The sequence below is a fragment of the Dendrobates tinctorius genome, unplaced genomic scaffold, assembly GCF_039654945.1.
Source record: "Dendrobates tinctorius isolate UK_male_01 unplaced genomic scaffold, ASM3965494v1 ptg000203l, whole genome shotgun sequence".
Lineage (NCBI taxonomy): Eukaryota > Metazoa > Chordata > Amphibia > Anura > Dendrobatidae > Dendrobates > Dendrobates tinctorius.
The window spans coordinates 17,213,394-17,240,971 of NW_027361870.1; the positions used below are offsets into that span (position 1 = coordinate 17,213,394).

Below are 27,578 nucleotides of genomic sequence, written 5' to 3' on the forward strand. Positions count from 1 at the left end.
CCTCAGAATCCTCTGCTGGCAGTTCCCGCTCCTGGATCCCTCTGGACACTCCGGTTCCTACCCCAGACTGACCAACGCTTTCCTCTTGGAATCTTCCAGTGACCATCGCAGGCTAGATCAGCCTTTCTGTGATTACTCAGACCTTCCAGGTCTCTCACCACCTCCTCTATACGGTCTGTATGGGTCGTCCCTCTGGTCCGGGCATCGCGGCATTAAGGTCATCTGGTGTTGCGACGGGGGAGCCCCTGTATAGGGGTACAAATTGCCCGGTGCTCCACTACGTGGTTCTGTGTCGTGGTCCAGAGGGTTCTTCCCTCAGGCATCTTGTCCATTTGTTTGCTTTATTTAATTAACATCTTTAGTTTATTTGATGCTCTTCTCCTGTCTCTTGTGTGTCGGGTATACAGCTACCACTGCACCTTCAGTGGTCTAGTGGGTCCACTATACATCTTCACGCCCTGTGGGTGTAACAATAATAATACCAAAGAATTTGTGTTTGCAATCATTTTCAGGAAGAAACTGAGTATTATCTGACAGAATTGCAGGGGTGTCAATACTTTTGACCACAACTGTAAGTCTCTAAAGGTACAAGTGGATATAAAAAAAATAGGAGATAATTTTTCAAGGATTAAACAATATTATGCACATTTATTGAACGTGTGGTGTTATTAAGAATTCAAAGTATGGTTACTGTGATCTTACACTGAATGGCCACTTTACTAGAGACACTTGCTTTTTCACGAGTACATAGTCATGTGAACATGTTCTCCATGGATTAGTAATTTCACCTTAGAATGGGCAAATCGAGTTATTCAAGCAACTTGGAATGAGGCCTGGACATTGGGGACTGACTTCCAGGGCCAGTAGTCCAACTGCCAACCTTGTGGGGATTTCTTGCGCAATGTTGTCAGAAGCATACTTAGAATAGGAAGATTAAGAGGTCAGGAGAGGATGCCAAGAATCATTCTGATGAACAGTCAAGCAACATGGTCAGAAAAATCCAGATTTCTGTTGCCTGTTTCTGACGGGACGGTCAGAAATCAATGAACCTGTTATGTCAGATATCAAAAGTATAGACTGGAGGAGATAGAGTAATGGTGTGAGGAACGTTTTCTTGGCAAAACCTGCATCCCCTGATATCTATGGATATGGCTTACTTAAGAACTGTGGTTGACCCATTTGATCCCATCAAGGCAACTTGTTTCATAATGGCAGAAGGACACTATGAGCAGAATAATGGCACAAGGGAAGTATAGTCATGGATTAGTTTGAGGAACACGACAGTGTGTTTTTCTTGATTCCTTGGCCTTCAGAGTCCCCCAGATATTACTCCTATAAACAGTAGCATAGTATGGGTCGCCTGCGGCAAGGCAAGTATTTTGCACCTCCTAAACCATGGGCCATTAGCACTCCCTGTGTCTGAGTCCCTTACCCCAGTTCAGTTTGGAACAACTTATTGAAGCTCATGTATCGTATTTTAAGTACATACTGATTATATTATAGTTTGCCCTTTGGCCCTCTAGTTATTTTATGCCATTACATATAGACCATGTCTGAAGCGAGATATGACGGGCGGTCCGTACATATCCGTTCCTACAACAAATTAGCTGCAACTATTAGAAGCCAATATTCCGGCAAAACAATTTTATCAACTAGAGAAATGCAGGAATTGCTCTGAAGACCAAAGAAGGTCTGATGTGCTACCTGTAATAAAATGGTCATTCAGTGCAGATTATCATAGACTTGGCCGTCAGACACATGATATAGGAGAAGGGCATATGTGCGGTAATATACGGTATATATATATATAAACACATCATGGAGAAAGTGAATTCATATAGGACATGTCCTCTTATTGGATCTTTGTGTGTTAAAAAGGCTACATGACCCCTAACAAGGTAAGCTCCAAAACACAGAAGTGCACAGGACCTTGTTTTTATGGAATTGCAACATATCCTGAAGATAAAAAAAGACACCATATGTTCTTAAAAGGAATACTGACAAAGGTTGTCACTATCAAGAAACTTTTTAGGTAAAGCTATTTTATGCCTTGTGCAGGACATGATGAGGGCAGTAAACAACACAGAGATGATCTCTCTCAGGTTCTTTAAATCCCATTGTCATGTAGCGCCTCTTGTGCCCTGCACTAGGAATTACACATATTTCCACACCGTGTTCATTTAGTTACAATAAACCATTTTTAAGAAGGTCTTGCTTTATTCATTCACTCCTAGGCTCCATTCACACGTTCAGTATTTGATCAGTATATGACATCAGTATTTGTAAGTAGGGCAGCACGGTGGCTCAGTGGTTAGCGCTGCAGCCTTGCAGCACTGGAGTCCTGGGTTCGAATCCCACCATGGACAACATCTGCAAGGAGTTTGTATGTCCATCGGGGACAGTGATGAAAATGTGTGCAAACTGGAAAGCGCTGCGGAATATGTTAGCGCTATATAAAAATAAAGATTATTTTATTTATTTATTATTATTGTAAGCCAAAACCAGTAGAACAATCAGAGGAAAAGAAAATAGAAACACATCACCACTTCTGGATTTATCACCCACTCCTAGTTTTGGCTTACAAATAAATACTAATGGGAAATACGACCAAATACTGAACGTGCGACCATGGCCTCACATTGGTAATCGACAGACGTCTCCTAGACAGGGAATATTTACAAGTTCTTTTGCCACTATGGAGGCCGTGAAAGATGAATTAGTGTAGGCTAAATCTTCAAGCAGATCATTAAGTAACATTTATTTACTCAGCCAGAAAAAAGGAAAGCCATAATCTAGTACTAGACAAGATCAATCTTTATTTACTCTCTGACCATAATTAATCATGTACAAGAATATGAGAGCTTTCTCCGAGTAACTTACCTCCTTGCTCATCCAACATAACCAAGGTTCTGATTCCGGCATCTTTGCTCTAAATTCCCCAAGTAGAAAAAAAGAAAAGTCAGTGATAGAGTAACCAAGAGTGTGATAAAAGCAAAAGTCATATATTCAAGGGACAAACAGGCGGAAATCACAGTCTTTGGGATCCATCCAGACCATAGTCATCATAACTGTAAAAGCTGCGTTATGAGCTGGAATCATAATACAAGTGTCATTGACCAGCGTCAATCACAATGGTGTTCTGACCATCCTACACCAATGGAAAGACAGAGGAGGAGAGCCTCAGAGCCACAGCTCTTGCTTTGGAGAACATGACAGATCTACTGAACATTTTCTACTTTAAGGGGTTGTACCACGTTTGGACAGATAGTGGTTAGCTGCCCAATCGCTGGAGATACAACCACTGGTTCCCCAACAATCTTGAGATTGGAGCTTTGCAGTGGTGTTCAGTAATGCTCACCTCTTGGTCTATTTATTCTCTTTGGGACCATCGTAGATAGCCGAGCAGAGGGCTCATCTGGTCTTCAGCACTACCATGAAAAGTTAATGGGGGACAGGTGTGCCCGATTGACCACCACTCCAAAACCATGATTTCAAGATTGTTTGGGGTTCCAGTGGTCATACCTCCAGCGAACAGGATGTTATCCAATACCCTCAAAATTGTTAGTGTTCCCAGTGGTACTACCTCTAGCGATCAGGAAGTTATCCATTATCCCAAGACTGTTGGTGATCCCAATGTTCGTACCTCCAGCAATCAGGAAGTTATCCAATATCCCCAAGATTGTTGGTGGGGACCCACTGGTCGCACCTCCTGCGAAGAGGATGTTATCCACTATCCCCAAGATTGTTGGTGGTCCCAATGGTTGTACCTCCAGAGATCAGGAAGTTATCCACTATTCTTTGGATAGGTGATAACTCCCAAACTTGCTTACAACCCCTTTAAGTTTCTGTTTTAATTTTTTAAAACTGGAGCTTCCTGTATGACACAGCATCTTTCTACATTCACTCAAGTCGCCGATAAATTGATACATAAAATACAATAAGCTATAAAATAGGATATCACATTCCAGACCTATCATAAAAGAACGGTAAGCTCTAAACTTCTTATAGACATTTTCCATTTTTCAGAATAATAATAAAGATTCTAGCGAAAGCTGGAGAAATAAATGACGCACATAAAGATGTGTTATGGCATAATGACAAGTCCTCCAGTCAAACGAGATGCTAAGGAGAGTTGTCAACTGCCTAGAGACGCTCCGATACTATGTAGGCAAGTTTTGTGGACAGACATTAAACGTGAACACTCGACATAACCCAATAGTGTCAAACAGGTCTAAAATATGCGGAGAGCAAACTCAACGCTCACAAATATTTTTTGTCAAAATGGATTAATTAAATAATTACATTATTTCAGCCAGTCGTTTTCTGTTCGGCCCTGCTTTAGATAATACCATATTGCACATATATGATTGCTGATAATGATCGGAAATACAACGTAAATCCCGGCACCTAATGTATAGTTATTATACCTAATGCCCTCCTTCTGCCTCTGCTCTGAGATCAGTGCCATGTTCTCATCTTCTCCAGTGATGAGACGTGGAGAGGTCTGTGGAAAGTCTGAAGCAAGCGTCCTCCTGCCTCTCCGGTGGTGTGGGATGGGCTAGCATCAATCACGATGGTGTTCTGCCCATCCTACACCAATAGAAAGGCAGAGGAGGAGAGCCTCAGAGCCACAGCTCTCGTTTTGGAAAAGAGGAGAAATGGCCACCAATTTCAGAATGGAGGACAGAATAGTTAATACGAGGGGTGAAGGTTTCACTTTAAGGGTCTCACTGGCACAGCAGAAGAGCATAGAAATCTCTAGGTTGTGATATTACAATGGGGTCTTTTCACTACAGGTCCCAATGAGTTCCAAGCCAAGCCAACACGTCTGGGAATAACCTTCGAGCAAAGTCTGTTCCTAGGGTCTTTGCATATGTAAGGTCATTCTCAAATATCCTTTTAAGATATTTTGGTTTAAATGGATATTCTTAAAGTTTAGAAATCTCTAAAATTGCAGTGTGAAAATGTTTTCAAGAAAATGAAGATAAAATTCATTACCTTCTGCTAGGTTTTACCCCCTGACATGCATGCCATAGTTTTCACTGTGAACCTCTGGCTTCGGGGTATTATATAAAACCCAAAAAACAGTCCCTAAATCCAAATTATCCAAAAAGAATTTGGAAACAGCACAGAAAATTAGTATTTGGAGAAGCTCGTATTATAATCCAGTGGTTTATTTTAGCTGAAACCTTCTACATCTTGGCTGTAATTACAAGCTTTTCCGTATTTCTGATTTGGTCACTGTGTGCTGTCATCAATTTCTTTTGTCAGTCTGTTGGAGACTGAAGAAGTCCCCTAGAAGATGTTCACCGGCACACACTGACTGCATGGTGCGGCACATCCTCACATTGTACTCTTACCTAACGCAAAGTGTGTGCTCTCGCGTGGTATTGCGTCTGCGCTAGAGCCGAGTCATGTGTCCTGGTTTATCGGAAAATACCTAGTTTATGTTGTAATTTATCCATTTTAATCTCTGCCAATTCTGGAGTCTTGTTCAATGGCTAAAATCTCATACATCCGTGCTCCCCCTTTACCACACTAAAGCTAACGCCTTCTGTCATGATTGGATAGAGTGCCCCAAAAATGAACTGCCTGCTCAAAGAGAGAACTGTGCAGCTGCACAGTTACAGTGACACACCAACTTCTATCTGCCAATTGTAGAGATAAGTAAAGGTATGTTACCACCCCACACCTGAAAAGCAGCATTAACACTTCCACTGCCCTCCCCAGGGATCTTTATTCTATCCCTTCATTTCCCTAGACCACCTGAGATCATTATATTGACCTTCAAATGTCCTAGACCACCTGGGATCCCTATATTGACCCTCAAATGCCCTAGACCACCTGGGATCCCTATATTGACCCTCAAATACCCTAGACCACCAGGAATCCCTATATTGATCCTGAAATGCACTAGACCACCTGGGATCCCTATATTGATCCTAAAATGCACTAAACCACCTGGGATCCCTATATTGACCCTGAAGTGCCCTAGACCACCTGGGATCCCTATATTCACCCTGCAATGCCCTAGACCACCTGGGATCTCTATATTGACCCTCAAATGTCCTAGACCACCTTATATTAACCTTCTGCCAACAACACCAAGTATAGTAAAATGATCTCCACTCAAATACTTTCCTAAAACACAGGTTACACTAACATTAACCCTCTCACTGTCCTAGACCACCTTGTTTACTGACTCCTCAGTATAAACTCTGCTATCAGTACAATCTCACTGATGGATTTTTAGTTAACTAATTCTTCAGCCAGCAAAAGTCAATGTCACACAGGCTGTAGCAGGCAAACAGTGCAACATTTTTATAAAACGCAAATGCAAAAATTAATTTTATCCCAAAATACATGCTTGTATGAAAAAAATACCCCAAAGATGTTGATATCTTTAACCCGTATCCACCAGGGATACAGAAAACACCTCTTCTTGAACTAGACCTGCCTGCTGTTTAATTGTATATACTTGGATGCTATGTGGCCCTGCATAGTATCTGACTGCTTTATAGCAAATTATTACATTGATGAATATTAAAGGGCTTGTCCCCTTCCAGAAAATTCAATTCCTTAGGTGCAATTTGTATTCTTAAAACGAACTCTACTTACCATCCCGAATCCAGCTCTGAGCCTCCGCAGCTGCTCCCGACATCTTATATTAAAGGGGCTGTCCGGTCTAAAATTACAAGTCTGCAGTCACTCTCTGTGACTGCAGACTTGTGAATCCTCACATCATGCACACTGCACGCTGTGAGGATTCTCTGGTGGTAGGAGAGGCTAGTGTGGCCGCAAGTGTGTGATTTCATGCCTACTAGACTGTATCCGGCCTCGCTAAAGGCAAGTCTAGTTGGAATGTGGCTGGAAGTATGCAAATCACATATTTGCAGTCACATGACAGGACAACCCCTTTAACTGAAGCGCTAACGTCCCGTGGACAGCACAGAAGGCAATCACTGTGCTCAGTGGTCATGCACATGTAAATGAAACCCTCATTTGGTGCTCACTAATTGCCTGCAGCGCTGTTGATGTGATGTCAGTGATGTGGTCAATATCAATCACCGGGTGCAGTGGAAATGGGGAAGGTGAGCAGAGTCCAGTTTGTGTCTTTCAGACTTCTGTTTCTCATGTGTGTGTTGCATCCATGCTTTTCACGTACAGAACATGCACCCATCATCATCTGTAGTGCTGGGTTCTTGACCGTGCTCTTTTTTTTTTGCAGACGGCATATCATTCTTTGATCTGAGTCATAAATCAAAACCACCCAAGGCAAGTCTAAAGGTCCGTGAAAATCATGGATAGCATACAGTATCGGTGTGCATTCTGCGTGCTGTCCATTTTCAACACAGTAATGGACAGGAGAAGTTTTGGATTTTTTTGGTATATGAAAAAATGACTAAAGTAAAAGCGGATCCAGCAACTGAAGAAAATTGGTCTTTTTTCTCAAGTATATGAAAAAAAACCTAGATGTCTGAATGAGGCCTTAGAGGGAACATTGATTGGTCAAGTCTCTACCTGGCCCATTTGGCAGGTAAAGGTTAGCCTCGACTGGTGGCGTGTCGGTGAGGGGTATTTAGTGTTAGGACTAGAGTTGAGTGAACCCGAACTGTAAAGTTTGGGGTTCATACCGGACACCTAGTGTCTGGTGCTGAACTCTGAACCTGGGCTTCTCTCCATTTTAGTGTTTGGAATTCTGAGAGAAGAGAAAGAGAGATTCCTTTGGCAACCCCCTAGCCCTTACTGCAACCATTTTACATCACCAATGTTCGAGTCCTCATTGACTTTTATGGGGTTCGGATTCATAGAATCATAGAATCGTAGAGTTGGAAGAGACCTCCTGGGTCATCTGGTCCAACCCCCTGCTCAAAGCAGGATTCGCAAAATCATCCCAGACAGATGTCTGTCCAGCCTCTGTTTGAAGACTTCTATTGAAGGAGAACTCACCACCACTTGTGGCAGCCTGCTCCACTCATTGATCACTCTAACTGTCAAAAAGTTTTTTCCAATAAGTTCGAGTTCAAGTAGAGTTCTGGTTACCGAAACAGACTTTGGACTAAAGTTAAGTCGAACCTGATGGACTGGAATATCCACAGGTCCGCTCACCACTGGTCAGGACATCTAATTCAGTTTTTCCTGTCTCCGTGGGTTACGGAATTCTCATTTTTATGATAGACTCATAGTGACAAGTGTCACCTACAGTTTGGTGATAATGAACACAACGGGCCCATTTAATCCAAACCTTTCCCGGCTTTCCTTTGTCTTATGTCACATTTAAGATGGCGCAACATTAATCCTTCTCTAATGAATTATTTATATGGCTGAGCTGCATTATATCCCAGTTTAAAAACATGAAAAGCGTCGCCAGCCTCGTTGCACACAGTATTTGATCGTTTTGCACAGTATTTGATCGTTTTGCAGCACAGAACAGTCTGCTAAAGAAATGACATCCAGAGGCGGATCAATAAAGGGGGCTATGGAGGGCTTTTATACCTATACATGCGCCGTGCCCAGCTATATGGTAAATTGTCCTATAGGAAAGGACCCCTACTTTAAGGTCTATTCTCTTTTTTAATTCCTAAATTTAGTAATGAGATCATTTACCAATTTTTTATTTGTTTTTCTTGACTCTCAGTAGCAGAATTAACACGGTAATTCTGTTATAACCTATCGCATTACCATTGATTCGGTATAACGTTATCCACAGCTGCCCTTCAGTGTAACATGGCGCGCGGCCAAGGCTGCGGTTATATAATGACACTTCTGCATCATCCATTCGAATGTGCAAAAAAAAGCAAACGCCATATTAAAAATATATTAAGAAATTAAATGATATAATCTCATTATCAGAGTGCACTACTCCACAGGAGTATTACTAAAGATAGTTAAATCCTTTCATTCCAGCTATTCTTTAGGACCTAATAGGTGGCAGATTATTAGACCTTCTGGATAAAATAAAGCTACAACAAGGGACAGTAGATCATCTAGAGCTGTGGGGGAACGATAAATCCCTAGCCGTAGTCTTAACATTACTGATAACATTATGTTAATAGGGTTTTTATGAAATATACATTATAGACGCTGTTGTTGAAGTTGTTTTTTGTTTACTTAAAAGCATGTATGATGATACATATATACAGTGGGTACGGAAAGTATTCCGACCCCATTAAATTTTTCACTCTTTGTTTCATTGCAGCCATTTGGTAAATTCAAAAAAGTTCATTTTTTTCTCATTAATGTACACTCTGCACCCCATCTTGACTGAAAAAAACAGAAATGTAGACATTTTTGCAAATTTATTAAAAAAGAAAAACTGAAATATCACGTGGTCATAAGTATTCAAACCTTTTGAAGAGACACTCATATTTAAGTCAAATGCTGTCCATTTCCTTGTGATCCTCCTTGAGATGGTTCTACTCCTTCATTGGAGTCCAGCTGTGTTTAATTAATCTGATAGGACTTGATTTATAAAGGCACACCTGTCTATGTAAGACCTCACAGCTCACAGCGCATGTCAGACCAAATGAGAATCATGAGGTCAAAGGAACTGGCCATGGAGCTCAGAGACAGAATTATGGCAAGTCACAGATCTGGCCAAGGTTACAAAAGAATTTCTGCTGTACTCAAGGTTCCTAAGAGCTCTGTGGCCTCCATAATCCTTAAATGGAAGAAGTTTGGGACCACCAGAAGACTTCCTAGACCTGGCTGTCCAGCCAAACTGAGCAATCGTGGGAGAAGAGTCTTGGTGAGAGAGATAAAGAAGAACCCCAAGATCACTATCGCTGAGCTCCACAGATGCAGTAAGATGGGAGAAAGTTCCACAAAGTCAACTATTACTGCAGCCCTCCACCAGACGGGCAGAGTGGGCTGACAGAAGCCTCTCCTCAGTGCAAGACATATGAAAGCACGCATAGAGTTTGCTGAAAAAACACATGAAGGACTCCCAGACTATGAGAAATAAGATTCTCTGGTCTGATGAGACGGAGACAGAACTTTTTGGTGATAATTCTAAGCGGTATGTGTGGAGAAAACTAGGCACTGCTCAACACCTTCCCTATACAATCCCAACAGTGAAACATGGTGGTGGCTGCATCATGCTATGGGGGTGTTTTTCAGCTGCAGGGACGGAATGACTGGTTGCAATTGAAGGAAACATGAATACGGCCAAGTACAGAGATATCCTGGATGAAAACCTCTTCCAGAGTGCTCTGTAGCTCAGACTTGGCCGAAAGTTCACCTTCCAACAAGACAATGACCATAAGCACACAGCTAAAATAACAAAGCAGTGGCTTCAGAACAACTCTGTGACCATTCTTGACTGGCCCAGCCAGAGCCCTGACCTAAACCCAATGGAGCATCTTTGGAGAGACCTGAAAATGGTTGTCCACCAACGTTCACCATCCAACCTGATGGAACTGCAGAGGATCTGCAAGGAAGAATGGCAGAGGATCCCTAAATCCAGGTGTGAAAAACTTGTTGCATCATTCCCAAGAAGACTCATGGCTGTACTAGCTCAAAAGGGCGCTTCTACTCAATACTGAGCAAAGGGTCTGAATACTTATGACCATGTGATATTTCAGTTTTTCTTTTCTAATAAATTTGCAAAAATTTCTACATTTCTGTTTTTTTCAGTCAAGATGGGGTGCAGAGTGTACATTAATGAGAAAAAAATGAACTTTTTTGAATTTACCAAATGGCTGCAATGAAACAAAGAGTGAAAAATTTAAAGGGATCTGAATACTTTCCGTACCCACTGTATATATATATATATATATATATATATATATATATATACTGTATATATATATATATATATATATATATATATATATATATATATATATATTAATTAGTTGCACGTACTTGGGGCTAAAAATCATTTTTACAATCGAGTTTCATAATATTTTTTGCACGTTTTGCCTTCCATGTTACTCTGTCTACTGCTGGCTGCAGAACGAGGTGTCTGAGAATCCATCAGTGAGCTCATTCAAACGGTGGGACAGGAGAGTTTGTAATCTTTTATCTGTCTTTATGCTGATTTATGACCACAGACCACATTAAAATTGAATGCACATCTAAGGAAAGAGCTTGTAAAAGCAGAATGATGCAAAATTATTTATGATACCCAATTGAAATAACGATTTTTATCCTCAAATACATAAGCTGAATAAAAAAAAAGTCCCTATACTTGGACAAACCCCTATGAGGGCCTATTCTTAGCATCTCAATACGTGATCAGGAGCAGGACTCTCACTAATCAACAGTAGATCTTCATTAAATAGGACCTCTCACCTCCGCTGACATTTCTGTTTTACTACAACATTCTGCTCCCCTTGAAATAACAAGCAGCTTTTATTAGAACTCTGCATTGTGGTGTTCCCCTGTTATTCCCCTCTGGAGTCTATAAATAAAGTGACACCTGGGCGTTACCAGTTGGGGGCGTGTCCCTGCAGTCTGACATTGTCCTATCAGAAGGGACTGTAGTGCAGGTACACACCCATTTGAATACTTATTTGTCACTTTATTCATGATTCCCTAGGGGGAATAATAAAGGAAGGACACAATACATAGTTGATTTTTTTTTTTGTTGGGGACCTGGAACTACAAGTTAAACTTCTGAATGTGATATTACTGTAGTGCTAAACTGAATTTCAGAGTCAATTTCATTTTCAAACACGTAAAGAGCACAAAGGGATATACTATAAGTCATGAACACAAAAAAATACAAATTTATAACGCAGATCTGTCACCAAATTTCACTATGCACCATGCATACATTACTAGAAAGATGTATTGGACCCAACGGGGCAGGCGTGCTTACTTTCAAAATGCATGTCAAAATGGTTGTGTAATTCTTTGTGAAAGTTAAACTGCGCCCATGACAGACAGCTCCTCACTGCGCCTCCTCCTTGCTGCTGAATCTTTATCTACTTTGTTTGATAGTTCTTTCGTTTTCCTAATCCCTGCTGCCGCCAAACGCCTGACCACCTTGCCTGACAGACACTCAGTCTCCCTCCTCCCTGCCGCTGCTCAATCTCCACTCACACAGCCTTAGTGACATCTGCTCTCTGATGACTGACAGGTACTGATTGTCCTCTTCACCTATCTCATCTTCTTGGCAGCTCCTCAGTGTCCCCCCTCCTTGTTGATGAATCTGATCAGACGTTTCCCTTAGGGCTCGCTCATACGAGTGTTAGGAACGGCGGAACGCACTAAATAAATAAGTAATAAAGTGCGATCGCCGCTCAGGGTCCACCGTGCAGAAGGTGTTATCACTGCTGCTGAATAATGGCAGACGCGCTATATGGCGGTATAACGCGCACGGGTTAAACGCCACCCGATGTTCGCTGAGCGGACTCTGTTAGCTCACAGAGGCGCTGTTACATAAACGCCGAGCCTGTTAGACTCACAGGTCTCAGCTAAATTGCACGCGCGGTATCCGGTCACAGGACACGGGCCCAAGGCTGAGGTCGGTGTCCGTCTAGACCAACCGTGCGTGCAGCGTCGCTACCGCGGACGCCGGTAAGTGCTGCTGACTGCAGCGCAGCGGCAAACACAGCCGCTATACGATAGTGCCGTGAGACGTGACACAATCGGACGCTAGTGTAGAGGTGCGGTGTGCACAGTGGCCTAAGGCTTGCCACTGACTGGCGCTGACTCTTTCTCTAGTTCCCTATCCACATGTGTAATATCAGAGGGAGGGGAATCTTAATAAGTCAGTCACCAGAATCATACATCCATCACCATTCACACATCTAGCAAGTAAAGTCTATACTAGCGCGCGGCCATGCGGGCATTTTATAGCCGTGCGCTGCCGGGACCTTCCAGATCTCTGAGATGGACCAATCAGATCTGGAGAAGGACCTGAGCACGTGACTCCCGACCTCCAATGGGAGATCGTCTCGTGAGCATGTTCAGTAGAGCGGCAGAGGGACTTAGCCTCAGGAATGGCTTGCTGCAGGGCAGCATGTGAGGTTCTGGATTCCTGTTGTGTCGCTGCAGGAAACCGACGCCTAACAACGAGCATATACTGTACATTGGATGAGTGTTATGCCATGTTTAATCGGATAGCACTCTGGCCAATGTTATATTATGGGGCAGCATGCTACGAGTGGCTATGCAAATTGGATCATGCGCACCCATGCGAGTCTATGGGTGCGTGGAAAACATTGGAGTGTACTCAGATGTCATCCAAGTGCAGTCTGATGTACGTGGACATAGAGACAATAGAGAAGATGGAGATATTAAGTTCTCTGTCTTCTCCACACCTGTGACGTGATTTTCTCATGCGAGAGAATCAGATCATAGTATACTGACCCCCCGATCAGCGTTTGAGCCGAGTGTCATTTACATAATTGATTTGATTCTCTCACATGAGAGAAGCATCCCCCATGTGATCCTGACTTAACAGACCCTCAGTGTCCCTTCTTCCTGTTGCTGCTGAATCTCCCTACACTTAGCCTTATTGACACCTCCTCAGTGTCCCTCCTCCCTGCTGAGACATTATACTGCTCAGTACAAGCTGCAGCTGTTACGTTGGCTGAGCAGAGACTGACTACTCTTGAGCTCTCTCACAGTATTATAAATAAATGCTCATTTCAGTATCAGGATTAGGCCGGGGTCACACTTGCGAGAAACTCGCACGAGTCTTGCATCTCAATACCCGGCACTCGGGACCAGAGTGTGTGGCTGCATGTATTTCTATGCAGCTGAGCGCTCCGGTCCTGAGTGCCGGCAGCAGTGCGGGGTATTGAGACGTGAGACTCATGTGAGTTTCTCGCAAGTGTGAACCCGGCCTCAGTCTGCTGTTTGGAAGTTGTTTTTCAAAGTAAGTACACACGTCTCATCAGGTCTACGAGATTTTTTTAAGCAATACATACAGTTTGTGTTGTGATCCTTGGTGACAGAGCTGCTTTAAAAACAAGAACGTCAGAGCATCAAGAAGCTAATTCAACTGTATTTGTTTCCAAGAGCAATCCAGGGTGGCACAATGTCTGAGATCAAGTGATTACGGTAGAATAGCGCAGCACATGGCTCAGGACTCATTTGTTTGTTTTTTTTCAGGTAATACAATTTCATGTCCACTTTAAAGGAAATTACTTCAGCAGTAATGAAGGATAAATGTAATATGGCAGACGCACGTCTCGGCTGAAATATACTTTCTGCTTAATTTCTTGTCAACAACAAGGGTCATGAGCCAATAGGCCAGAAATGCTGTTTAATGTCTGATATTAATTTATAAAGAAGCATTCAATATAATAAATATCGTAGATAGACTCCGGCGCGTCATTTAAAGGTTGGACAATGTCATTTGTACTTATGTCTCAGTCCCAGTCTGTATGACAATATCTTACAAAGTCAGCGAACAAACTGAAGAGGTTAAAATCTCTCATGTCATAGGGTTATTCCCATCTCCAAGATCCTATCCCAATATAACAATAATATTAGCAAATAACTCCAGTTAGAAATGTAGTATAGTTCTTCTGATTTGCTATGTTGCTTACACCATGTGCAGGGGGTTGCAGTAGCTTAGGTATCCATGGTTACACCACTCATACAGTGACAGTTAGTTGTTAGTGGTCGCAACCATGGATACCTAAGCTGCAGCACATGAGGAAGAAGACATAGCGAATCAGAAGAACTATACTACATTTCTAACTGAAGGTATTTGCTAATATTATTCTTATTACACCTACTACATATTGGGATAGGATCTTGGAGATGGGAATAACCCTTTTAGTCACAAGCAAACAGACCGATCTATAAGGCACGTACAGTATATGCTGCAGGTGTACCATAAATGTCTAAAAAAAAAACCTAATATTTTCTGACTTTTACAAATATGATAAAGAACAGTTCAAAAGTGACACAGCAGAAACCCTTCTCCACGGCACTTACCCCTTCCACATACTGCAGCATTCGGCGGGTGCTCTCCAGTGACTGAAAGGCAAAAAGAAATGGATATGATTAGCCTCACAAACGTGTCTGGATAAAACTGGGGGATTTTAGATGTTTTTTTAACATTTTTTAAATTTTTTACATTAACAAATATTTCTCTCTGTGTAGTAAGAAAATGATTTACGTTCTCTTATTTTGTATTTTCCATCCTATCGGCGTTCCAGTGCCTTCTTTATTCCATGTATTTTATATATTCTTTAAGTTACACAGAATTAACAAAGATGAAAAAGCACTGTGCAATGTGTGCATGCTGCTGGTGCCACGGTGTCTCCATATTTTACGTAATGCAGTTTCCACACCAGTTTCACCCAGCACTGTCAAAATATGGGGAGCTGGGTAGGACCAGCGTGCGAAGGGGCGTGATGCTGCAGCTTGTCTATTTCATGATGAGCTGTGGCTAGAAGTCTTACTCCGGTCTCTGACTGGAGTAAGATTTGTGGTCAGGAACGCGCCACTCGTCAGATGCTCCCAATTCATTAAGGGTATGTGCACACGTTGCGGATTCTGCTGCGTATCCGCAGCGGATTTGGCCCTGTGGGTCCGCAGCAGATTCTGCTGCGTTGTACAATACCTTTATTTCCTATGGAAATAAAAAAACGCAGTGCACATGCTATGGATTTTTCCGCGCGGATTTGCTGTGGGTTACAATCCGCAGCATGTCAATTCTTTGTGCGGATTCCGCTGCGGTTTCACACCTTCTCCATTGTAGAGGTGAGAAACCGCAGGCTAATACGCAGGTAAACCGCAGATCTTTTAACCTGCGGATTTACCTGCGGATTTTACAAAATCCGCAGGGAGAAATCCGCAGCACCTAAAAACTACATAGCCTAAGAGGTGTGAGCCTCTTAACGAATCAGGAGCGTTTGACTCCCAACACGTCCCCTCATCAAGACCGGAATGAACATCGCCGCTCGTGATGAAACGCTACCTTTGGTCTTTAAATCTCAATAACTCGAAAATGCTGTCTTAATGAATTTCTTAATGCTTTAATGCGTCTATAGGTATTATTTTCAAGAAAGAGCTCTCTTTTCTAGATTTATAGTTGGAAAGTAAAATTCTTGTTACCTGTAGCCACCACAAGAGGGAGCTTAAGAGCTTACTGAACACTATTTATACAGCAAAAGGTTATTCCTGTGTCCTATCCCATGTATATGGGATAACTTGCCTGCTCAACCCTGAGACCCTCAGGGATCCTGACATTGGAGCTCTTAAGCTCCCAAGACAGGTCTGTCCTGAATGTAGCAGAGGGGCATATGCTCAGCCTTCACTCCATTCATTGTCTATGAGACTGCTGAGTACAGCGCTCCAGTACCATAGACAATGAATGAAGCGGAGGTTCAGCATGTTCACCTTAACTGCGCACGTCGCTATAAATCTCCATTGTAAAGGCTTTCAGAGCTCTGATTTCTGGATCGCTGGAAGTGCCAGCAGTCGGATCCCCCGCGATCAGCAGGTTATATCAACATAAGTTGATTTTTTGTGAATAACCCTTCAAAATGAATATTCATTTTTACATTTTATTAGTCTACGGGCTTGCTATACAGCACATGACCGCTGCAGCCAATCAATAGGCTCATTGGTCTCTTGACATCGCTGCTGAGCCCAGTGATTGGCTGCAGTGGTCACTAGCTGTAAACAGAACATCACCACTGCAGTCATATCAAGACTGGAGGCAGCAGCAGAGAGTCAGCACTGGAGCGGCACAGTGGGTAAGTAATTCTGACTTTTCTTAAGACACAATACAACCCTTTAAACTCAATTATGAACTAGTTTGCAGTAAGCGCCATCTAGTGGTGACGGTGGGCATGATTTATTCTGTGATTACGTGGATACTCACTACTTATGTTACATATGTGTTTTAGAGCCTTTCTGACATGTTGGCATGACCTCACCGAAATGGGGCATAGTGTAGAAGAAGGGGGGCATAGCCAGAACGCCATTCCGTGCTCCAATATTTTTGCACAAATTTCTGGCACAAAATAATCCAACTAATAAACTCAGATCACAGTGTAAGACGGCCATATTATCAAACAGCACGGACCCCCCGGAGAAATGTGATGGGGCTTCCACCCCTGATAACCGTCTATGTAATGTACACCCCCAGTGCGCTCACCTCATCGGCCAGCTGGTCCGCACGCCTCTGCATCTCTTCCAGCTCATTGCGCATATCAGCGTCTTCAGCCATCGTGATCTGATTTGTGCTTTGGGACTGGGGGCTTTGCAACGGGGAACAGCCTTAGACCTAAGTGTAAAGGGATAATAACCATTAATAATAAAGCAATGTTTTGTAGCCTCATTCATCCTCATGATGATACACTTTGACACGAGTTAAGCATTAAGAAAATTGTCACAGATAAACCACAAATCATCTACTGCATCAAAATCTGAGAGCAGTATAATGTACAGACAGAGACCCTGATTCCAGCGATGTGTCACTTACTGGGCAGCTTACTGTAGTTTTGATAAAATCATTGCTTTATCAGCAGGAGATTATTATTAGAGGACTAGTAAAAATGCTACTAGGTAGTCAAGCATATTCGAAGCCTCTGTATGACCCCGCCCCCACTACTGATCGGCAGCTGTGTACACTGTGCATGGGCAGAAAGTGACCAATTCATGGTGTGGGCGAGGTTATACAAAGGTCAGCATTCAGAGAACTACTAGATATGTAGATGTAGCAGAGAAAACAGTGATTTTATCAAAATTACAGCAAGCAGCTCAGTAAGTGATACATTAATGGAATCAAGGTCTCTGTCCCTATTTAATGCAGCTCACAGATAGGGTAGTAAACATCTGGTGACAGATTACCTTTAACCACTGATTTCAATCGGCATTCTGTGATTTTGTGGAGAGATCATGGTTTTTAATAGGAAGAAACCTGTAGTGCAAAAGCCCCAAGTCTCCTAGGATAAAATCCTCCATAGTATGACACACTATTGAATATTACAAGTGAATCAGACAAACGCAAACTCCAAGTGCATTTTGTCTTTGAGGGAATCTGTTACCATGATTTTGTTATTCCATCTGATAGCAGTGCGAGGAAGAGACAGAGAGGCTGATTCCAGCGATGTGTAACTCACTGGGCTGCTTACTGCAGTTTTGATACAATCACTGTTATATCTTCTGCAGATATACCAGTTTTCTGACTCCTGAGCTGCGTATAACCCCGAACACACCATTGAATGACAGCTTTCTGTGTACACTGTGCAGAGGCAGAAAGCTAACAATCAGTAGAGGGGGTGGAATTATAAAGAGGTCAGGAATATGGTAAACTACATAGCAGCAGGTTTAGTAGTCCTTTAGTGATAATCTGCTGCTGATAAAACTGTGATTTATAAAAACTCCACTAAGTAGCCCAGTAAGTCACACATCCCAGGAATCAGGATCTCCATCTCTACAATATGCTGTTCTCCGATTACAGATTCCTTTTAAAAGGCTGCACTGATATCTGTAGCTAATTTTCTTTATTTCCACACATTTTTCCAACCATTACATAAAAAGACACGATTTCTTCCTAAAGTGACTGCGGGTGAATGGCCATCCATATAAATCAAGGACAACTAGAAGTATCGGGACAGCAGCTTTACATCCTCAATGGCAGTGTTCCCCAACTCCAGTCCTCAAGGCCCACCAACAGGTCATGTTTTCAGCATTTCCCTTGTTTTGTACAGGTGATGCAATTATCACCTTGGCAATACTAAGGAAATCCTGAAAACATGACCTGTTGGTGGGCCTTGAGGACTGGAGTTGGGGAACACTGCTCTATGGCGGTCATATACCCCAATAGTGATATGGGTAACAATTACCCACTATGTGCAGGGGCGGACATGCCATTGGTGCAGCCTGTGAGGAGCACAGGGGTCCAGGAGGTAAGGGGGCCCACATCTATCTCCAAAGCAGGTGGTATTATGCATTATCATGAGCTATTGGACGGCAAATGGCCCATATACTGTTTTTGTACCTCTTCTGTCTGTGTGGCAGAGGGTTAACCGAAAGCGACATTATTAGTGGCATACCTAAAATGTGCTGTTGACAAGCGACAGGTTAGCAAGAGGTGACATATTCCTTTGCGGTATACAAGTAGTATATTAGACTGAACAACTCCATACAAAGGTATATAGTAAAAAAAGGTATAATTCTCAATATGCTGGAAGTCGATAAAGTGGAAAATGCCACCATGTTCCATCGGAGGTTTGTATTAGGAGATCCTGCTGACGTGTATCACTGGCAGAAGGATCGGCTCTAGTATCACGACAGCATTAGTCAGTAAGGTCTGGCTGTCTAGATCCTACAACAGTTTTGAAGCAATCCTATATGTCAAGCTTTGAAGCCACATGCAAATTAGCCTACAAGTACATTAGGGAGTGCCAAAGTGCACAGAGTACACTGACACCCCCCCAATGCCGCACACTCCGGTCCCCAGTGCTGGCGGAGTATTAAGGTGAGAGACTCGTGCAAGTTTCTCACATTGCACTCGCAAGTGTAACCCCGGCCTTATTGTGTTGAGGAAAGTCATCCTGATAGATTCCCTTTAAGGCCGGGGTCACACTGGCGAGGAATACGGCCGAGTGAGAGGCGCTAAAAGCATGCATTACACACGGACCAATGATTCTCTATGGGGTCCCTCGCACCTGCCGTATATTTCTCATCCGTATCCTACGCTCCGTGCCACTCGCAGCATGCGGTGATTGTCAGCGTACTACACCCGTAGTACACCAATGCAAGTCTATGGGTGCGCCAAAAATACGCATTACACACGGACCATACGTGTGACTTGCGAGAAATACGCACCAGGTGTCTTTTAGCAAAGCCGGCAATCCAGTGCGCGATACAGTAAACTCACACTGACAGTTTTAATAAAGAAACAAAAGAATAGATATAGACACATAGAATACATATATATACATACACACTGATGCCTCTACCTTGTGCCAGTCATTACACTGGCTACCCATCCACTCCAGAATTCAGTATAAACTTATTACCCTCACTCACAAAGCCCTCCATGGCTCAGCAAAACCCTACATCTCCTCCCTTGTTTCAGTATACCACCCTACCCGCGCCCTCCGTTCTGCTGATGACCTGAGATTAGCATCCTCAATAGTCAGAACCTCCCACTCCCGTCTCCAAGACTTTACACGTGCCGCACCAATTCTTTGGAATGCACTTCCCAGGTCAATACGATTAGTCCCCAATCCCTACAATTTTAAGCGTGTCCTGAAAACGCATTTATTCAGACTGGCCTACCACCCCAACACATTAACCTAATCTATCCCTGTGTGGCAGAGCCAAAAGTTTTACCATAACCAGGTTCCCCGCATCATGTTCCCACATGCTTTATGCCTCCATTAGCCCTCTGTGTCTGTACTGTTACACACTTAACATTATGGCTGGTCCATACAATTCAGGGTAACTGTTACCACCTACCTTTCGTGTCTCCCTCTTTCCTCATAGACTGTAAGCTTGCGAGCAGGGCCCTCTTTCCTCTTGGTATGTGTTATAATCTATGTGATTATTGTTATGCTGTAATGTCTATTGTCTGTACAAATCCCCTCTGAAATGTAAAGTGCTGCGGAATATGTCGGCGCTATAAAAATAAAATTTATTATTATTATTATTATTATACATATATATATATATATATATACACACACATTCTATGAGTATATATCTATTCTTTGGTTTCTGTTATAAACCCTGTCATAGGGCTCCATTATATGTCCATTTTGCAAGCCTGCGAGAAAATCTCACCATACGGATTACATACGGATTACATACGGATGCTTACATGCGCAAAATACGCGACCACACCTTACTTACGGATGACATACGGATCACTGTTTAGGGGACATTAATCCATATTACGCATGTAAAATACTGACCGTATTTTGCGTCGGTTAGTGTGACCCCGGCCTAAGCCGTATTTACTCCCCAGCCTGCCCCCTTAATATATACATAACAGCGCATACCAGCTGGGCATAGTTGGTCTGTAGACCATGATCCGCATACGGAGACCGACCAGTCGGCCGACCGCGGGGGATACACAGAATTTTCTATCCTGCCCTTGCTGAACATTGCTGCTGTGTAGCATCAATTATCTACTATATATATGTGGCGCGACCAATCAGCGACAGGTGGAGTCTGGCCGCGAATTGGCGTGGAATTCGAACGACGCACGCCACCCCTACCATCGGGAGATAACCGGCGCTAGCCTGATTGGTTGCGGCCGGCCGGGTGGGACCAATCAGCGACAGGCGCAGTCCGGCCGCGAATTGCCGTGGGATTTGAATTTTTTTATTTGAATCTTCATAAATAAACTACATACATATTCTAGAATACCCGATGCGTTAGAATCGGGCCACCATCTAGTGAGTATATAAAGACCTTGAAGACCCCGTGTGTCCTCAGGCTTATTTATTTCCCACGCTTTCACTAACATCAGTCCCGGCCTGTAATGGTGATCCTGGAGACACTGGGGGCTACTGCACCAACCCTGGGAGAACATGCCAACTGCATTCACAAACTGGCCCATGGTCAGATTTAGTCAGGACTTCCATGGTGCTGACAAGATGGAGCACATTGTACAAGGGCAAACATGGGAGACTCGGTAAATACTTGAACAGGATACAATAGGCGTGTGCATGACAGCTGTGCTGAGGTAAACATGGCCGAACAATGTACGACTGGGGCCCTAGGGCTCCAGACTGGAGAGCATGTAATGTGTATGATGGATGGACCCGCTCTCTAAATAATACAACCCCCACATGTGCCGAGAGCTGGGCGACTCTGTCACAATTATGGATTTAGCGTCAATGCAAAGAAAAAGACACTTCAAGGGGTTTTCCCCACAAACAAAGTTAATCTTAATCAATATCTTAATCAGTAGATCTTGGAATAATAATAAGTTTCAAGTCTGGATGTGTTTAACCCCTTAACAACCAGAGGTGTTTTTTGGTTTTGCGTTTTTCGCTCCCCTTCTTCCCAGAGCCATAACTTTTTTTTTTTTTTGGTCAAAATGGCCATGTGAGGGCTTGTTTTTTTTGGGGGGGATGAGTTGTAGTTTTGAACGACACCATTGGTTTTACCATATCGTGTACTCAAACACGGGAAAAAAATTCCAAATGTGGTGAAATTGCAAAAAAAAACTGCAATCCCAAACTTGTTTTTTTTTTTTTTTTCACCATGTTCACTAAATGCTAAAACTGACCTGCCATTATGATTCTCCAGGTCATTACGAGTTCATAGACACCAAACATGTCGAGGTTCTTTTTTATCTAAGTGGTGAAAAAAATTCCAAACTTAATTGTGCAATATACCGATACCCGTAGCGTCTCCATTTTTCGTGATCTCGGGTCAGGTGAGGGCTTATTGTTTGCGTGCCAAGCTGATGTTTTTAATGATACCATTTTGGTGCAGATACAATCTTTTGATCGCCCGCTATTGAATTTTAATGCAATGTCGCGGAGACCCAAAAAACGTAATTCTTGTGTTTTGACTTTTTTTCTTGTTACGCCGTTTAGCGATCGGGTTAATCCTTTTTTTATTGATAGATCGGGCGATTCTGAATGCAACGATACCAAATATGTGTATGTTTGATTTTTTTTTTTAAATTGTTTTATTTTGAATGGGGCGAAAGGGGGTGATAAAAACTTTTATATTCTTTTTATTTATTTTTTTTACATTTTTAAAAACTTTTTTTTTTTTTTACTTTTGGCATGCTTCAAGAGTCTCCATGGGAGACTAGAAGCTGACACAACCCAATCGGCTCTGCTACATACAGGCGATGATCAGATTACCTGTATGTAGCAGATTTGCTGACTTGCTATGAGCGCCGACCACCGGGTGGCACTCATAGCAATCCGGCAGTGACAACCATAGAGGTCTCCAGCAATTACCGGGGCCCTGAGCAAGAGGGGGTTTCACTTGCGGGCGCCGCACTGGCACTGGGCTCTCATTGTGCCGGTGTCCCCTATGGCGAGTGGGCCACCCCGCCTGCTCAGGGCCCCGACACTTGCCCGGGTGCGGATGCCAGTCCTGAATACAGGATTACATAGACATAAAAAAAACAAAGACAAGCTGCTGGTGTGAGTGGAAGGAGTGATGTTCAAGAAACTTTTTGTGCATTCTTACACTATAAACGTATAAGAGATGTTCATTTGGATAAAAAATTACTGACCTAAATTCTCGGTGATGAAAAAATATGCTCCCACACTGTGATGTGTTTCGCACAGGCTTCCTCAGGGAATGATGGGACGGGAGGAGAAAGTTTCTTTGGATCAATACTTACAACATAAACTGATCCCAAGTGATTTGTATGTACCAGTATTTCCATCTTTTCCTGTTGAGGATGTGAATCTCGTAAACAAATTGGAAGGAAATTGCCGCACCTGCTCTCGAACTTGTGAGAATGATAATAAAAATCTAGAAATTGTTGAGACTCAGATACGTCTTTTACAGGACAACCTTAAAGTGAATCTCATCCGGAAGGAACTGTGCAAATCTGAGGACGAATTGAATCATGCGTTTTGTAAAATATATAAAGTATAAAGTAGAAGTAGAAACAGTAAATTTCAACATGATCTACGGGACCATCATTTGAACAAGGTATACAGATGAAAACATCAAAGGAATGTGGCTCATGTCAAGCTCCATCCGCTCAGCGGCAGCGGCACGTCTTACGCCTCTATAACTGGAGACTCCAAAGATTCTCATAACAATTCCAGACAATATACGAGATGTGCGACTTCTGAACGAAAATATACATGGACCCAAGACTTGGAACATGGAGTGGATGGAATTCTTTAATTCAACCTATGAATCCTTGAAAACAGCCTTATCGGGATTGAATTTGCTCTAGATCCTTAATTCATTTTTGTGCTGCATTGTTTGTTATATTGTTTAGGTTTTTTTTAATTGAGAGATATTTCCTTCATTTCTATGTTACATGTGGCACCCCAGAGTCTGGTTGCCATAGTGACATTGCCTCCCTCTAAGGGGTGATGTCATGCCTGGAGGCAGGAGGAGGGTCCCCATGCCAGGTAACACAGTGTACATGACAATTCCTGCTGCAGGCCAGAAAGGGGAGCTTCCTTATAAATTCTGGCTAGTAGGTGGGGTTAGTGAGTCAGTAAGAAGAAAGCTGAGAGAGTAAAAAAGAGAGTAGTCATGGAAACGGGAGCAGTTGGAGCTCATGACAAGACAGTTAGAGACAGAGGGAGCTGGTCTGTGGAGAGGGAATAGACAGGAGCAGAGACAAGGGGCTCTAGGGAACTAAAATTGCGTATAGCTGACTCTAGAGAGAAGCGCTGATAAAAGGGACGCCAGAGTCCTTGGCTGGGCAGGAGCTTACGCCCTGACAGCCGAATCTGGAGTGCAGGGGACTGCAAGTTCCTTGGCCACACTGAACACCTGAGGGCACGGCAGCAGACCAAGAGCCCGGGGCTGAGAGTGAATAAGACGCTGTCTGCCATACAGGTTAGCAATCATCACGCAGGAGAGGGCCGCAGCTTAGCTACAAGCAGCAGGGGCAAGAAAACAGAGCGCTGAAGGAAGGTCCCCAACCCCACCTGGCAGGGTGGATCCCCTGAATGCCTCCAGGCGAGCCGGACTCAATCCGTCATCTGTATGTGGTACCCCAGATTGCATTTACGTTCAAGTAAAAGGTAAAGAAAACAGCACCTCTATGTGTCCACTTTTCCTCTGTACCCCAATGTTCACCACCATCTGAACAATTAAATATATTTGCCTTGGGGCCCCGCTCCACCCGTGGGGAGCTGAACCATCTTTGCTGCGTCACCATCAGCCCCAGTGGACCAAAACCGCAGCGTCGGCCGCCCATTGCCGAACACCACATAATTATCCTTAATTTTTAATTACTGGATACCCAGGACCACGTACCGGGTCACCGTGACATCCCCTTTAAAGAACCTGACCGGCCCAGGACCGAGTAACCTAAGGCCCTGTGGGGTGCTCCATTACACAGTTCCACTATTTCGGCTCTGGTGCAACCTGTGTACACTTAAATCAAACCAACTGACTTGAATTCAATATTTAGACTTCTACGATCTCCTTATCACAGACCGTTATCCTCCTCAGTTTAAGGTCACGTTCACACATTCAGTATTTGGTCAGTATTTTACATCAGAATTGTAAGCCAAAACCAGGAGTGGGTGAGAAATCCAGAAGTGGTGACGTGCTTTTATTATATTTTTCCTTGATTTTTCCACTCCTGGTTTGGGCTTAAAAATACTGACGTCAACTATTGATCAAATACTGAACGTGGTATAATTAAAAAAAAATTCTTTTAAAACTTAATTTTGGTCCTAAAAAGAGGCTTGTAGCCACTGACTCACTACAAATAATTTTTGTGTACTCATGAGTCCAAAAAGCCAAAACAGATCCGTCCAAAAAAACCTCTCTTTCTAGACATGTACATGGAAAAGATTGCCTATTTTACGGATTTTGGCTTACATGTCTTCACGAACTGTCATTTGTAACTAGGAACGTTGGATATCTGACTTCTAGTCCTATAAACTATTTCAACTAAACAAAAAAAAGTAGTTGCCTTATATAAAGCATTTTCTGTATGACCCTAAGAATTAATGTCCCAATAAACAGTTCCATGTCTGTCTGATGACAGGATGGTTTCGCTCTTTTGTGCTACTGCAGCTGGGGTTGGAGGGGGGAGGTTTCTGCTGCAGTTTTCGTACAGAAACACACAGAACAGAAAAGAAGAGGAGGAAAACATGGCTGAGCTCCTGAAATGCAGAGGATTCTTTATATATTCCTTAGTTAGAATTGTAATATGAGATATAATAGGAACAAAAAGAAGAGAATAAGGGTGTGACAGACTCAGCTTCTGCTGAGACGATTTTTTGAGTGGACCCTCTGGGTTGTGGCACCCACCCACCGAGGGCGAGCTGACCTTGTGAGGAACCACCTCCTATACAGGGAGTGTCAGGGACAAGACCAAGGGGGTGAGCCACCACGACTGCTGGGACCAGATGGCCGGCTCAGGGGGACACTAGTGAGTGTCTAACAACAGGAACGAGCAGGATGCAAAACATAAAGCGAGGTCACTGGGTTTCTTCAATAAACGTGGTTTCAAGCTTTAATCAGGTGCAAGGCATAAACAGTGAAACACAGCAAAGTTTGTGCAGGGGCACGCCAAATGTTCAAGGCATAACACGTGCTAGAAAACATACCAGGGTCCAAGGCCGGGTACGTGCTAAGAGACACACCAGGGTTTCAAGGCAGGAGGCCTGCAAGGAGACACGCCAGAGTTCAAGAGAGGATGCGTGCTAGGAGACACGCCAGAGTCCAAGAGAGGATGCGTGCTAGGAGACACGCCAGAGTCCAAGAGAGGATGCGTGCTAGGAGACACGCCAGAGTCCAAGAGAGGATGCGTGCTAGGAGACACGCCAGAGTCCAAGACAGGGTGCGTGCTAGAAGACACGCCAGGGTCCAAGGCAGGGTGCGATGGCATCGGACTCCGGACTACTGGCAACGACCGACAGGATCCAGGCATCAGGCTGCGGAAATCAGCTCCGGACATCAGGCCGCAGTCATCTGGTTCCAGGCCTCTGGTAGCGGTCGCCAGGTTTCAGGAATCCGGCAGGCAAGCCAGGGTTCAAGGCAGGGTGCGTGCTAGGAGCCACACCATGGTTCGAGGCAGGGTGCGTGCTAGGAGCCACGCCAGGGTTCGAGGCAGGGTGTGTGCTAGGAGCCACACCAGGGTTCAAGGCAGGGTGCATGCTAGGAGCCACGCCAGGGTTCAAGGCAGGGTGCGTGCTAGGAGCCACGCCAGGGTTCAAGGCAGGGTGCGTGCTAGGAGCCACGCCAGGGTTCGAGGCAGGGTGCGTGCTAGGAGCCACGCCAGGGTTCGAGGCAGGGTGCGTGCTAGGAGCCACGCCAGGGTTCGAGGCAGGAGACACGCCTCACTGGCCAGTGCACACGGCTGAGACACAAGCAAGCGGCACGACTAAGGCACAGGAGGCGGGAAATGGGCAGTCTGTCACATATGCCTGTCCTGTGTGACACGACCCGAAGGCCGGTAACTAAAACAGCAAGACTGACACGTGACACTGTCCTGCGTGACGCGACCAACAGGTCGGTACTGAAACAACAAGACAAGGGGAAGGGAAAACCAGACAGAGCAAGGAAAAGACAAAGCAAGGAGCGGAACCTAGGCAGAAGCACAGAGCGGGGTCAGAGAGAGTACAGGAAAGGAGAGTGTGCCATGTTATGAGTTCATTTTGTCCTTCACCTCTGATGTCTGATGAACTCCCTCTGCTGGTGAAAGGAGGTAGTGAAATTGATCTGGATGGGAAGAACCTGTCATCTGAACAATTGGAGTGTGATTGGACATCTGGAATTTCTGAGTGGATATAAGGCAGCCGACGCCCTGCAGGGTCGCTGGTGATCCTTTCTGCTCTGAGCTCTGGCATCCAGTTTAGTTCCTGTCTACTAAAAGCTAAGTTTTTGCTCTGCTATTTTTCCATAAGATTTTGTCTGTTTACTTAGTGTTTGTGTTCAGCCTGCCCTGGTTGGGACGGGCTGAACTCCATTTTTGTCTCTGATCAGTTGATCTCTTTGCTCTGTCTTCAGAATATACCTGA

General features: G+C 43.7%; 1 protein-coding gene across 2 annotated transcripts in view; it reads right to left on the minus strand.

The window, feature by feature from the left end:
- Positions 1–27,578, minus strand: part of SNAP25 (synaptosome associated protein 25) — a 117,269-nt gene that overhangs the window by 38,595 nt on the left and 51,096 nt on the right. For both annotated transcript variants that reach the window (XM_073553836.1, XM_073553837.1), the window contains exons 2-4: positions 17,075–17,203; positions 14,902–14,943; positions 2,881–2,929 (exon numbers count right to left, since the gene is read on the minus strand). In XM_073553836.1, coding sequence (XP_073409937.1) covers positions 2,881–2,929; positions 14,902–14,943; positions 17,075–17,146 — 163 coding nt within the window. In that variant the 5' untranslated portion in view covers positions 17,147–17,203. The remainder of the gene's footprint in view (positions 1–2,880; positions 2,930–14,901; positions 14,944–17,074; positions 17,204–27,578) is intronic.